A 14664-nucleotide genomic window follows, 5' to 3' on the forward strand; every position below is an offset into this window, starting at 1 on the left:
CTTCGGGTCAGTTGTTATAATTATAGTACTCAGTTATTATGAATAAACCTCTTCTAAAACACCAATAATAGTAATCCAAACCTATTTGGGGCTTGGGATGGCAGCATTGTGTCAATCTACTGTGAACATCAATCACAGATTTAAAGCATATGAAAACAATATCTATTTGACAAGTTTTTACAGTGGTCCTACTTGTGAATTAAGTTCTCTGTTTAAAATTATGTTTATAATAGGGCTGTGAAATGATTAAACATTTTAATCAGATTAATCACAGGTTTCTGTGGATTAATCCTGGGTCAAAATGGGTCTTCGGTGCTCCAAAAATATTTTTGCAAGTGACTTTTTTTCGTCCCGATGTGTGCGCACACGCCGGCATCCAAGCTCTGCGGCGCGCGAGACGGAGATCGGAGTCGTGTTAACGCCACACGTAGAGACAGAATGACATGCTGCTGGAGAGACGACCAACAACAGACGGATTGGAAGCTCATTCTGCGCATGCGTTAAATGCGTAAAAAAACCAAAACTAGTTAAACCTGTAATTGAATTAACTGAGTTAACGCGTTATTTTTCACAGCACTAGTTTATAACAAATTCTTATGAAAGTAGGAAAAGTCATGAAGTATAAAGTTAATACAACAATTTAAATTATGCTTTTTTAAGCTGTTAAAGAGGACCAGGTGTCTCCAGTGTTTAGCATGCTAATATGTAGAGAATATATACAGGTGTTGGTGTTGAGTTGCTATACTAATGACCAGTGGAGGTCAAATGCACAGTGTGGTTTTTCATTACCTTCGCATTGAAAATGCCAGAAGGTTATGTTTTGATCGCTGTGTATTTATTTATTTATTTGTATGCGTGTTATTCGCAAATCTCAAAAAGTATTGAACCGAATCGCATGAAATTTGGTGGGATGATTGTTTATTATCCGGGGACCAGTTGATTCGATTTTGGGATCGATCGGGTCAAAGGTCAAAGGTCAAAGGTCATGAACACATCAAAATCTTTTGCAGAACTCAAAAAGTATTGAACCGAATCGCATGAAATTTGGTGGGATGATTGTTTATTATCCGGGGACCAGTTGATTAGATTTTGGGATCGATCGGGTCAAAGGTCATGAACAGGTCAAAATCTTTCGCAGAACTCAAAAAGTATTGAACCGAATCGCATGAAATTTGGTGGGATGATTGTTTATTATCCGGGGACCAGTTGACTAGATTTTGGGATCGATCGGGTCAAAGGTCAAGGTCAAAGGTCATGAACAGGTCAAAATGTTCTTGAATCGCATGAAATTTGGTGGGATGATTGGTTATTATCCGGGGACCATTTGATTAGATTTTGGGATCAATCGGGTCAAAGGTCAAGGTCATGGAAAGGTCAAACTCTTTTTTTACCATAGCACGATAAATTTTTGTCCAATTGGCATGCAACTAATGCCAACATGTTCATAATTCAATGCCCAATCTTGTGATATGCGAAGGTATGCGCTCTACCGAGTGCCCATTCTAGTTTAATTATGTATCACTCAAACTTTGTTGATCTTGGGCAGGTCAAGACCAACATGGAAATGAATTGTTTTAAAGTTTTCATCGTACTATATGCTACATTTATTGCATTACATCTTTTTTGAGTTTCATACTATTTGTTAAACTCAAATTAATTAATTAGATGTGTATATTTTATTATTTTTGTTGGATATTGATTTGTTTTCTTTGTATTTGCAACAATATCATTTATATATTTTGACACCCTAAAACTTGAGTTTTCTATTTTTTTAGTCAACTCAAGTTATGTTGTGTGATTTGTATTCAATCTCCCCAATACATCATTGATGTTGTTGTTGTAAACTAAATCAATTAAGTAGTACTGGGTCTACACTACAGCTAAACGGATTCCAAAATGGATCCTTAGAGAAAAAAGGTGTCATGGTCTAACAAGCCTTTTGTGTTCATCTGGAAATACTATAAATACTCAATATGTACCAATCAATACCAAAAGCTGCATCGCAGCACAAGAGTACAAACCCTATGTGAATTCAGGTCTGTGCTTGAAGGTCTAAGCTCATGCTCTACTGTTATTTTTCCATTAACAGAGTTGGACCCACAGGGTGTACACACACACACACACACACACACACACACACACACACACACACACACACACTACACCTGCCACAAACCTGGTTTTGAAGTTGCTGAAATACAAATATGCACTATCTGCCCACTTTAATTTCTGTATGCTGATAAAGACCACGTCATGTACAATGCACACATTTTAAAATGTGATACGCCCCAAAACTAAACACTTGGGTATTGTCTTTACAAGATGACTAAACCTGCCCAAATGGCCATTGTTTGTCATTTCATATCAGCACTGAAACTGTGCTCCAGTGTAAGAGTGACGTCACACTGGGTATAAGAGCTGTGGCCATGCCCTTGACCTCATATGTGTGGATTAGGCCCTGGACCATACACCACAAGACCATCTTTTCAGGGGCCATACACAGACCTCAAGAGGAGAGACCAGGTGAGATATGGAGCAATGTTTCCTCCAAACTGAGTCTTTTGGTTTTCATTCAAATGAACTGCACCGAACTGATTTTGTTGATTTCATGCCTCCCTCGATTGTACTGCGATAGAAATAAACTTAAATTGAAATGAAAACCTTCAGAAACTTTGACGGCACAGGACAGGACAAGGTGTTTTGTTTATGGTCCCGCAAATAGGGTTAGAAAATGTAACCAGATATGAATTAAACTGGTATCTTTAATTTGATATAATATTGTGCAATATGATCTGTTTTTAGATTGTAATATTCCTTAGCCTCTACTCACCGCAATGGCGTTCCAGTCAAATGTGATCAACTCACAGCCTCGAGTCTCCGTCACACAGTACACCGTGTCGTCCGGATTAATGGATTGGAGTTCAAATGTGTGCGACTGCTGTGACGACTGTGGCATCTGTAAGTATTTGTGCAAGCAAGCAGAAATGAACTAACACTGCCAAATGAATTCCAATGTGACAAAGTGCCTCTCTCCTCCAGGTCTTTGTGCAACATTCATCCCTTGTATCCTGGGCTGCAAGGTGGCTCAGGACAACGGGGACAGCTGCTGCCTGCCCTTCCTTCCAGGTGCCATGATTGCTTTGAGGACAAGCATCCGCAGCAGATACAACATTGAAGTAAGTGTGTGACAGATGTCTAAACACAGATTAGACCACAACAACAATGATACAGTTCATGTATATACTCAAAAGATGACGCTATTGTGCTGTAACTATGAAAATGGTCAGTAGAAGAGATATTAGTCACACCAACCCAAATATCTGTTCGAGATAACTGATGTTTGTCACCATGCGCTTCTTCCCAGGGCTCGGTGTGTGACGACTGGGTCATCATGACCTACCTGCCGATGTGTGGACTGTGTCAGATGGCACGAGAGCAGAAGAGGAGAGGATAAAAAGATTGGACGTTAACATTAAAAAATAACGTAAAAAGATATATATATAGATATAAAAATAAAAAAATTGGAAAGTAACAAGGAATACTTTGAAGAGGTTAAGAATTCAGATGGATGAAAACAATAAGAATTGTTCAATTCACCAAAACTTAAACTGACTAATTGTCAATGAACACTCACTGAAATTGTCCAACATTGAAGACATTGTCAGTAAATCAGCAAGTTTATAGTGGTGAATTTACACACATTTCTTTTGAAATGAAATGATACCTGAACCCTTTTTTTCTTTTCTACAATGGTATTCAATAAAGTTTATCAAGTGTCCATCAAGTATCCTAATTCAAAAAAGAGTAATTTGTCAATGAACTAATGTATATTCATTCAGAATACAGTATTTCAATAAAGAACTGTTGGGATTATGATGGTGTGACTGAAAGGAAAATAATGGGCTGCCCCCATGTTCCTCTTTCTGATCAAGCGTGTATCCAAGATATCCACGGTGCAGTGCAAGCAGCGCTCTGAAGAAGGAGGGCGAGGTGAACAACCTTCAGTGGATCAGGTGAGGCTGTCATGACAAAATATTGATATTATTTTAACATAGTTGGCAACAACTTTCAAGTATTCTTCTGACAGATTGCGCGCAAGATTATAAAAGGGTGACTTCTTACTGTGTCACTGTCATTTTTCATTTTCTAGTTTAAGACCAACAATACCTTCTTTAAAGTGTATGTAAATGTATGACATATAATGGGAGGATGTTTACGACATAAAATGTACAAGGATTATTGACAAATGCAGCTGTTACTCATAAAACGATTGACATAATGTTGCTATGATTTAGTTGTCTGTAGTCCATTTCTATATGAAAAAATTTAATTATTTGCTGTTTAGCCTACAATGTCCAGCATCAGATATGTACTATAAGAAAAGAAAATAAATGCCAGGAGGTGAAGAAGGAACACAAGGGCAGACTGAAAAGGGATATGAAATCATCATGAAAGAGGAAATGGTTATCCCTTGTCGTGTCACGGGCTGTCCATCGTGACATGACAAGGGATAAAGTCGAGGTTACAAGGTCCTCCTCTTTGCGGTCCACTTTGTTCTTTTCCTCCTAATGGCTCTCCTTTCCCACATGGCTTGTCCGGCTCCTCCTCGCCATGTGCCCTCCCCTCTGTCTCTTATCAAGCTTCACAGCCCTGCCTTCATGAGGTGTTTTAAGCACCTGCAGCTGGGTGAGTGATGAGGCAGTCTGGGAGATGTAGTTTCAGCAAAGGCATGTTGTGGTTGTGGCCGCTGACACTGGGAATGGAGCGTCCCTTCAATACCTGTCCCCTTGTGATGCCACACCGTAATCAAAGTTCAGATTTCTCCAGAAATACGACAATACGTCAGTTGGGGAATATTGGGCTCTGTGATATAAGACTATGACAGGAACTTTGTGAAACTGGAGTTTTGGATTGAGTCCTGAGTTGTAGGACATGATTATATATTTCTCCAGACAACGACGGGCTATAACTCAAAGTATATGCTTGTTAATGGGTAAAGTGTCTTGCAGGAAGGCGGGTTTCACCGATATTACTCTCCATCTGCAAATGGACCAATCCTAATCAAGCATGTTTCAGCATCCAATAGGGATATTGGTTTGGTAACATTTGTTAATATTGGTAACAAAACATTTTTTAATAGCGTAAGAAAGTTACGTTTTGGTTTCACACGGGACACAAACAGCGACCCCCTGGGTTAAAGTCCTGTGTTTGTTTGAACCATCCACCACACCTTTAACATACTTTATTCTCATTTCCATGCCATATAACTTTCAATATTGTCCGCTCAATAAACTATGTAACTTCCTCTGAACGATGTGAGTTATACGTCAAGCGTATTTGTTTCCCGGTGACTGGACTGTGAGCAGAAGCTGCTGAGGCATTTGTGCGGTGTGAATTGTCAAACTTGTAAAACCTGCCGTAACTACTGTGACTTCCGGGTTCTTATTCTTCCAAGTAAGCAGATTAGTCGTGGCCATTTGCCCCGGACTGTCATGGGCTCCATCTCCTCGATCTGCTGGTTCTCCCCAGGCTAAAAAAAGGATGTTAGTTACTTTCACTGTTTACACCATTTTATGTGACGTGCATGGATTTGGGACAATATCTCGGCATGCAGTGAGGTAGGGTTGATGATTTCTCTGGATGGTTCCAGTATTCTGCTATGCTCTGAGGGCATCTTCTCCTTCCTCAATTGTCTTTCTCAGTAGCATTTCCCTTTCAGTCTCTAGTTGTATGGAGTTCATAATGCAAATAGTGAAATTCAATTCCGCTAATGAACCTTCATTTTATCAGAAGATGTCTGTGTACATTTCCACTGGAAGCAGGTGGGACATTATTTCGAAAGGAGTCTTGTTGTCGTCTTGCAAATAATGACTCTGTAAGATCCTTAATCTTTGCAAAATCATATCGTCTGTGGCTAAAAACGATGTGATTTCTGGCACATTGTCTTGATATGAAAGGGTGTCAGTCTTTCCAACGTCTTTGAGTGTATGGTAGGCAGGACGTGCCCGTGTCCATGCCTTCTCTGAGGCTGTTGCTTTGGCATCTTCGACTTGACTGTCTGTTAGTGATTTAGATGCACAGCCAATGGGGTTTCCCTAGTGCAGTAGAACTGCAGCCTAAATTCTTTGCTCAGGTTAAAATATGTTAGGATTAGACATGGCTCTTGTGATAATTTTTCTGAATGCTTTACCACGTATACCTTTCTTTCATCCTTTGTGATGTTGCTCTTGAACGGACCAGAACACATTAAATCCTGAGAAGTTTAAACTTGCTTCGGGGAGCTTGCCAGCATCCCAGTCCATACGAGGTCAAGTAGCACCAGTAATGTGAAAATCATTGTACTTTGATAACGAGAGTGTTTCTCAAAGTCAGGTATGGCCCCTTATATGTTGTCGGATCCCGCCGCAGGACTCTTTCAATGTCCAGCGTCCTTCAGTTCTACTGAGGACTGAGTCCTTCATGCAAAGGATTTTGAAGGCTGCATGAGTGTATCCTCTGCTCTCCTAAAACACCTCACACCCCTATGCTCACGATGCATTTCCTGTCCCTCGAATTTGAAACGGGGAAACATGCTGGTAAACTTATTTAATTTCAGCAGTCCACCAAAGTTTCTGAAAAAAATTGTAGGCAAGAATTTGAAATATAGTTGTTGAATCTTCGCTCATATTAGATTAGATTAAATTAGAAAACTATATTAATCCCACTAAACGAATTACCATCAATAATTCATATGAACCTATGTGAGGGAGTTCAAGGCTTAATTTAAAAGTGTGTTTCAACTTTTGTTGGGCAACGACCGACATGTTCAGTGACAGACTCGTTCAGCTGGTCCAGTGACAGAATACTGAAGGCTTACTGTTGAGCGAGCTATTAATAGCCCTGAGTCCAGTAAACAGCAGGATCAGTCATCATATAGTCACATCTAACTCAGTCAACCAAAAGTTTGTTTAGACCAAACCAGAGTTGGTGATTGTTGCAAGTGGAAAGACTTTTAGTTTTATTAAAGTATGTTTTACAAATCGTCGAGCATCGAACATGATGAGTGATATAAATTCTGCTCTCTTTCCTCAGATTCCTGCACCTGTTCAGTTGATTATCAAGAGGATCTCTTCACAGACATTTTCCGCATAATATTCAAACAAAACAACGAAGAAGCTTGATGAAAGCAATTCAAAGGACTGTTTTACTGATCTGACCCCAGACAAAATGGCAAGTCTAACTCATCAGCTGTTGTCAGCAACAGTCGTCCTTGCTGCTGTTCAGCTCATCAGTGGTTACAGCTTCAACAACTGCATTGAAGACCCATCCTCGAATCGGCAACGTTTCAACTGCGTCCAACGCAGGGAAAATAATATGACTGCTATCATCCATGACCTTCCACGATCTGCTATCAACCTCACCATCTCCTTGAACTCTATTTATTACATTCCCAAGACTAGCTTTGTTGATCTACCAAACCTTCAATACCTCAAGATAGATAATAATCACATAAGGAGCCTTTCGATATTTGCTTTCAAGGACTTGCATCAACTAAAGTCTCTCAATATGTCCTTTAATAACATATCGGAGCTCAAGCATTCTGTGTTTCAGGACCTTCGCAATCTCACTTTTCTCTCACTGTCAAACAATTCTTTCAAGCAGCTCCCCGAGGGAATTTTCTCCACTCTTCTCAATCTGAACACTTTAATCATGAGTCAAAACCATATGACAAATTTTTCGGGGATTGCAGAGTCTGTGTCACATCTAATGAATCTGAGAGAACTAGACCTTTCCTTTAACAAGTTGACCTCTCTGAGCCATTTAAATGTGTCACTACCCAAATCCCTCACGACATTATATATATGTAGAAATAATTTGTTCACATTAGGATGTAAGCAATGGTTTCTTGGGTTAATCCATGTGCTGGATTTGTCAGACAATCCCATGCTCCCTACAATGGCTTTTAAAGGACTGGATCTGAGGCGTGTAAACTATCTGCGTTTGCGTTCAACAAGTGTCAAGGTAGTGGAGTTTTTAAACATCAGCAATATCAGTGCAAGACACGTGGATTTCTCTGGCACAGGTCTAAACAATGACGACCGGCTCATTGAGCTTTGCAGAATGTTAAAGAGAAAAGTTAAAAGGATTCCAAATTTAGACTTAGGTATTAATGGGATTGAGAATCTAACAAATAACACACTGTTTTATTGTCCTACAATCACAGGGACTTTGGATCTATCCCACAACAACCTTAGAAACATAGGTTGTCTGACGTTCCTCAATAAACAGACATATATAAAGAGTATTAACATAGAGCATAACCATCTCAACAACCTCCAATCCTGTACAACACAACATATGGTTTATTTAAATAATCTGGAGGAGCTGAGCTATCGTTACAACCGCATCCTCTCAGTCGACTCTGATGCTTTTTATTACACACCAAATCTCAAGACGCTAATGCTTAACATAAACTCCATTGCTTATTTACATCGTAACGCTCTCAAAGGGCTAACAAGGCTTGAGACATTGCGTTTGGATAATAACCTTTTAACTGATTTGTTCAATAGTACTTTTGAAGATAATTACAATCTAAAAATCCTCAACCTACGCAACAATCGCATATCTGTCATTTTTGATTGGAACTTTTCAAGTCTCAGGAATCTGACTACACTGGACTTAGGCGGTAATAAGATCACTCATGTTAAGCCATCTGGGCTTGATGGACTAACAAGTCTGTCCAAATTCTATCTAGATGGAAACAACCTCAAACACATTGACTCCTCCCTCTGTCGTGTATTTCAAGACACACTAACGGTGCTAGATTTACAAAGTAATCAGATTCGCTTCCTCAAGGAAGAGATCAGTTCACCCTTTATAAACCTCAGCAAACTTAGTGATCTGAAACTGGATGGGCAGCGGCCGCATGGCCTCACTGTTTTACCCCACACTTTTTTCCGTGGCCTCCACTCACTGAAAGCCCTGTATCTCACCAACAACAACATCTATCAACTTGCACCCGATGTCTTCGATGATCTGACAGGCTTAAGTTTCATGACATTGGATAACTGCTGTGTTGGGGTGACACAACTACAACCAGGAGTCTTTAAAAATCTGAGAAATCTGACCAACTTGATGTTAGAAAATATTGGCATTCATAACATCTCAAAGGAGGTTTTTGGGAATCTCACACAGTTACGCAAACTGCAGCTCAACCGTAATGGGATGCAGAGCATTCGTGTTGATGCACTGGAAAGTTTACCTAACCTCAAGTACCTTGACATACGTAATACTCCTTTAAGCTGCACCTGCAAAAACAGCTTACTGCAAAACTGGACAGTAAAAAACCCATATGTGCAGGTGGTCTATCTCTACAACCTGCAGTGCCCACATGATGCCACACTCAAATTCTACAACTTTGACACCGAAGTGTGTTACATAGATCTAGGAGGGTACCTCTTCCTAAGCACAGCAGTTGTGATCTTTCTGTTCACAGTCATTCCTTTACTTTATTTTAAACTCTACTGGAAAATGAAGTACGGCTACTTTGTGTTCCGCTCCTGGTTTAGTGAGCAGTGGCGCATACTCAGAGAAAAGGAGGAAAATTGCAAATATGATGCATTTATTTCCTACAATTCCTCCAATGAACAATGGGTCATGGAGCAGTTAGTTCCCAACCTTGAAGGAAATGGATCATCTTTTAAACTGTGCCTACATCACAGGGACTTTGAGCTGGGCCGTGACATTGTGGACAACATCGTCTCTGCTGTATACAACAGCCGTAAAACTATTTGTGTGGTGAGCAGGGATTTCCTAAGAAGTGAGTGGTGTTCTCTGGAAATCCAACTGGCCAGCTACCGACTCTTTGATGAGCACCGTGACGTTCTCCTGCTGGTGTTTCTGGAGGAAATCTCTGAGAGGCAGGTGTCGTCCTATCATCGCATGAGGAAAGTCATGTTAAAAAAGACTTATCTGCAGTGGCCTAGCTCAGACTGCACTAACCCGACACAGGCCCGGGAGCTGTTTTGGAATCAGCTGCGGAGGGCGATGAGAAGCGGGAGCAGACAGACCGAAGAACAATACAGTGACGGTTCTAAAGAAGAAGAAACTGGAACTGTTGACGGATGAAAACTATTACTTGCTTCCTTAAAAAGATGTGGCAATTTTTTTTGGATCGTCGGGAAATGAACAATCACATTTTCTGCGGGTTAAATATGGTGTAAATGCGACAAAATGTAAGACTAATAATTAATAAAAGCATGGATCAGAAAGTACTCAGTTTAATTATGAATGTAGCACGGTTGGATTTTGTACAAATGTGTTGAATTGCATATAAATGTGGCCCACATACAAAACAAAATATCAAATAGCTTTCACAATAGCCCATTCTTAGTTAAAATATTTAGTCTGTAAAGAATTTCCCATCATAACACCGTTGTTGAAGAAGATGCGTGTACAGTTCTGCATATTACATTCTTTGGGATACAAATAATACATAAGTCTGTGTTTCTATATCTCTACTGCACATGGGACAAAATAAAAAGATGTAACTCTTGAGGTCGGCTCTTACTTTTACATGTAATATTATTGTTAGTAAAATATGAGCAAATAATTTCATTGACTATGAACAAAAAATCTTGATGTATGAATTAAGAGCATTTTTAATTTTTTACAAGCCAAAGAAATGTTCACAAGCACGTCTCTATGCAGAGCTTTAAAACACATTAGTACAGTCTCATAGGAGGGAAGGACCAGTGCCCAGGGCTTGGGAAAGAAGAAAGGGGAGCTGCCAAGTCTCTTTCCAGGGTGTGAGATGGTGGGTAATGTATCATGTCAGTGTGGTGGGACCTGAGGGGAGGGCACGCTGAAGGATGACCGAATTGGCTCAAACGTTGAAAGCTCTGCAGAGGATGTTGAATTTGGGCAGAGAAGGAGGGAACATGAGAGTATCTGTCCGTTTCAAACGGGTCTTTCTCCTGGGGAAAGTGCATTGGCTCTGCAGAGTGTCTATATGGCAGCAGTGTTGGAGAAGGAAAGAAAGGCTGGGTGTTGGCGCCACTGTATTGAGACCCACTGCTCCGCTCTAGTGCTGCTCTGGTGTGGTTCAAAAAGCTGTTTTCAAAGGGATCAAACGTAACAGTCTTGTTGTTCTTTGGCTTGTTGAAAATGTCATCCCAGTGTTGAGATACTGAGGCTTTTTCTTCCCAGCATGAGGTGGGAGAGAACAAATGATCACTGGCTGTGCCTCCAAAGAGCTCAAAGTCCAGGCAGAACTCAGGAGCGTAAGTAGGTCTGAGGATGTCATCCACAAGGCCGACAGAGGTTTCTATCGGGCTCGTCGACCATTCAGCAGACGTTACCTTGAAAAACAGAAACAAATTATCTCCTGAGTTTTGGAATATTAAAAGTATCTGAATTACTAAATGAAGGCTAAACCAGTTATGAAATTATCTTACCTGCTGAAGGAGTTGCTGTGGCTTTGCCTTGGACTTCCAGTTAAAAGGTCTACTGCCCATCATTTTGAAAGATGTGGTTTTCTGGGTATCGAAACATGGCTGACTCGCCGTGTCGGCTTCAAATGCTGTTGCACCTAAATAAGGAAGAGAGACAACTGAAAAACTGCCCACAAACGCCAACTAATGTTGTTTTCAAACGAGAAATGTAGTAAATAATCATGTGAATGCAGACTGTTGGTGTACTCATTCAACTCCAGACAAAGGCCACTTTCTAAGATAGGGTCATAATTAAAAATTGAAAATAAAATAGTGAGGCGCTCATAAGAACATTGAAATGGGTTTTCCTTTCTATAATCATCCCTCAAATTCATACGTTATCAAATAAAACAATGGTTTCAAATCTGCTTTGCAAATGTTTTACACAGAAGAAAATGCATGTGTTAGACCTCAAGGTGACACACAGTGTGATTTGGTAAATAAAAAACTCCACAGGGCAGATTTAAAGATGGATAACTATCACTGTAAAATAAGCACTATTATCAATATTGAAGTAAAGTTGTCATTGATACCAACACTAATGTTTTTGTTAAATTTGTTTTTAAACATACAGTAACATTGAGGTGTCACTTAAAATACGACCTTAATGTTGAACAAGCCTACCTGGAGACAGGAGCACATCCCTCGTCGTTGGCTCGTGATCCTGGACTTTCTTCGTTGGCTCAACACCGAAGCCTCGCTGCACCTCGAGGAGGTTCTCCTGAAGCCGGGGTCCATGCCTCTCCCGCAGAGCTTTCAACAGCACCTCCCTGCTCTCTGCCACCAGGTTTCTTCTCCTCAGAAGTGGGAACTGCAGACTGTCACACAAACTTGCTGCCACTGCACTGACAGACTCAGATGCACAGCGGGCTTCTGTGCTTCTCTGCTGTAGGTCAAAGCCGTCAACAGTGTGGGAGCTGGAGAGCTGCACTGGGCTCGGGCTGAGCCCCCGAGCTTCTGTTTGGTGGACCGGGGACTCCTGGTTCGTCGAGGCCTGCTCCACAGGAGAAACCATGTCTCGCTTTGCCTTCCCGTTCACGGTTTCTTTGACAACAGTGGGAGTCAGCAGGGACTCTCTGCACGGTTCAGACATGAGGGGTTTCGTTTTCTTGCTCTTGTTTATCTCTACGTCGCAGGAGCTGCGTTTAAATGACAAGATGCTTTTAAAATGTTCAGATGAAATATCGATCTGTTGCTGCGGTCTCTGCCCCGGTGTAATATCTGATCCCTGACTGATGTGCATCTCTGTCTTGTGGCAATCACCACGAGCAGATTTATTTTCAAATGGAAGAACCTCAGCAGTATCAGTACCCAACACATCTTTAGTGAAGAACGGAGAAGGAACGCGAGATGTTGAAGATGGATGTGAAGTAGAAGTGTTCTTTTCTCGTCCTTGCTGTCCACTTGTCCCTCGTTTCCTCTGCTCGCTTAACAAGCGTTCTATGTCGATAGACTTTACCTCATGGTTGAACAGACCATGGTGACCTATCAGGCGACTGTCTGTGATTATACTGGGCTCTTGTGCAACAGGAATGATATTTGGAAACAGTGCATTTCTCCTTGTAGCACAAGGACAGCAGTTCTGGAAATATGTCACGTCTTTGCTTATTTGGCTATGGCAGTGAGGATGGTGATGGGCTTTGGACTTTGAGGCTTCTTTCCCACCTGGTCTCTTCTGATTCCTCTCCTTGCGGCTCCTCAGTCGTTTCATTTTGTGGTGCACATCGGTCTTACTGTAATGTTTTAAACATTTACAGTCTGCAGTTAATCTGTCCACCGAGCAGGGGTTTTTATCTGTGATTTTTAACTGCTTGGTGAAAACATTCAAGATCTTTTCTTTGTCCGATACAGCCCTGCCACACAAGTGGCTCATTATGCATTGGATTCTGAAAGTAGAAAAATGTATTTAGAATAGTTTAATACTGTAGGAAATACAGAAGAAAAACGCTCGTAAACTTCAACAGGATGCTGTTGTATCATCAAGCAAATTACTCATGTTTCAATGACAGTGTGGACATTTTGGATGATAGATTGTGCAAGCGAGGAATTATCCTCAATAGTTCATGACGATACGGACATTAGGAATTGATGCAAGATAATTTAGAGTCTCTGCTGTTGATAGTTAAGCAGTTAAGCAGAGACAGACAAGAGTTGACATGTATGGAAAACACCTCTTCAACTGGGATCCACATAATGAGAGTGGTATTTTCCCCCTAAGATGATTACAAACGAACTGGTCTACAGGTCCTTTTACATTGAGTACAATATTAAATGTACATTTTACCTACATTTATATTAATTCGGTCGGAAAAAACAAAAACAAAAAAGCTAATATCTCCAAAATTAATAATGTGCATCATGACCAGGCCAACACAAAGTTTAACATCTTGAATTTATACTCACCTTGTCAGATATCAAGAACGAGTTGATGTTAATGTAGCCTACCTGTGAGCTATGCTAGCTAGTTATGTGGTCTGCAAACAGGTGATAACAACGTCAATCACCAGGTGCACTTACCTGAAGCACACGTGTAGGACTCCAGAGTATTTAGCTGTGGCTGCTAAGAAACACAGAACTAGGTTAACCTTAACTTTAGATATATGCCACCCGAGACAAACATATGTCAAGAAACATTTTTGTACAAACCTAAATTAGTTAATTAACAGCGCTACTTACCTGTGTGTGTTTCGCTGGCCACTTCTGTTGTTGCTGAGCAACACGTCGTGGTAGATGCGTTTCTGAGAGCAGCAACAACCTTCGCGAACACCAAAGATCCGGGCGAACCCACTTCTATAGACGAGTAGGTAAGACGGTCTCGTCTCTTATATTCTTCTTTACTCGAACAGTGTTTGAATTGGCATTTTTATACAAGCAATGTTTTTTTTATCCAACTAAAAGCACATATCATTGATAAAGTATTGAACAATTCTAAAATGCATGTAAACAAGTATGTTGTTGCCCGCTGACAACAGTGGTACTGGCAGCTATAGTGAAAATGTACTTCCTGATACTGAATTGGGAGATGACGATTTTTTGATTTCATGGTAACATTTGTTTATTAATATCTCTAAATGTAGCCGCTATATACAGCTCGTTCCTTCCCATTTCGCATAATGCAGAGTTGCATACTTTAACGTTAAAAACCATCTGCGTTACTTGTGTGACTGTTGTCTCTGTAAAACTAGCGACATCT

At 40.6% G+C, this 14664-nt stretch overlaps 3 protein-coding genes across 5 annotated transcripts; 2 read left to right on the plus strand and 1 right to left on the minus strand.

The window, feature by feature from the left end:
- Window positions 1-2446: 2446 nt before the first annotated feature.
- On the plus strand, window positions 2447-4013 carry cnfn (cornifelin). Of its 3 annotated transcripts, XM_056443770.1 has the most exons (5): window positions 2447-2523; window positions 2820-2958; window positions 3040-3176; window positions 3365-3484; window positions 3933-4013. In XM_056443770.1, exons 2-4 carry the CDS (start codon window positions 2835-2837, stop codon window positions 3452-3454), a joined length of 351 nt encoding a protein of 116 aa, XP_056299745.1. In that variant the 5' UTR covers window positions 2447-2523; window positions 2820-2834; the 3' UTR covers window positions 3455-3484; window positions 3933-4013. The 3 variants fall into 3 exon arrangements, with proteins under 3 accessions (XP_056299745.1, XP_056299746.1, XP_056299744.1); XM_056443771.1 differs by lacking the exon at window positions 3933-4013 and having other exon boundaries at window positions 2803-2958; window positions 3365-3871; XM_056443769.1 differs by lacking the exon at window positions 3933-4013 and having other exon boundaries at window positions 2448-2523; window positions 3365-3871.
- Window positions 4014-7206: 3193 nt separating this feature from the next.
- On the plus strand, window positions 7207-10534 carry tlr21 (toll-like receptor 21). The gene has a single exon (XM_056443749.1). It carries the CDS (start codon window positions 7207-7209, stop codon window positions 10105-10107), a length of 2901 nt encoding a protein of 966 aa, XP_056299724.1. The 3' UTR covers window positions 10108-10534.
- Window positions 10535-10622: 88 nt separating this feature from the next.
- Window positions 10623-14159, minus strand: si:dkey-250k15.4 (uncharacterized). The gene is made up of 4 exons (XM_056443751.1): window positions 13989-14159; window positions 12096-13357; window positions 11436-11569; window positions 10623-11339 (listed from the first exon to the last, which is right to left on the minus strand). Exons 2-4 carry the CDS (start codon window positions 13342-13344, stop codon window positions 10704-10706), a joined length of 2019 nt encoding a protein of 672 aa, XP_056299726.1. The 5' UTR covers window positions 13345-13357; window positions 13989-14159; the 3' UTR covers window positions 10623-10703.
- Window positions 14160-14664: the final 505 nt, after the last annotated feature.

This window comes from Pseudoliparis swirei, chromosome 22 (assembly GCF_029220125.1).
Source record: "Pseudoliparis swirei isolate HS2019 ecotype Mariana Trench chromosome 22, NWPU_hadal_v1, whole genome shotgun sequence".
Lineage (NCBI taxonomy): Eukaryota > Metazoa > Chordata > Actinopteri > Perciformes > Liparidae > Pseudoliparis > Pseudoliparis swirei.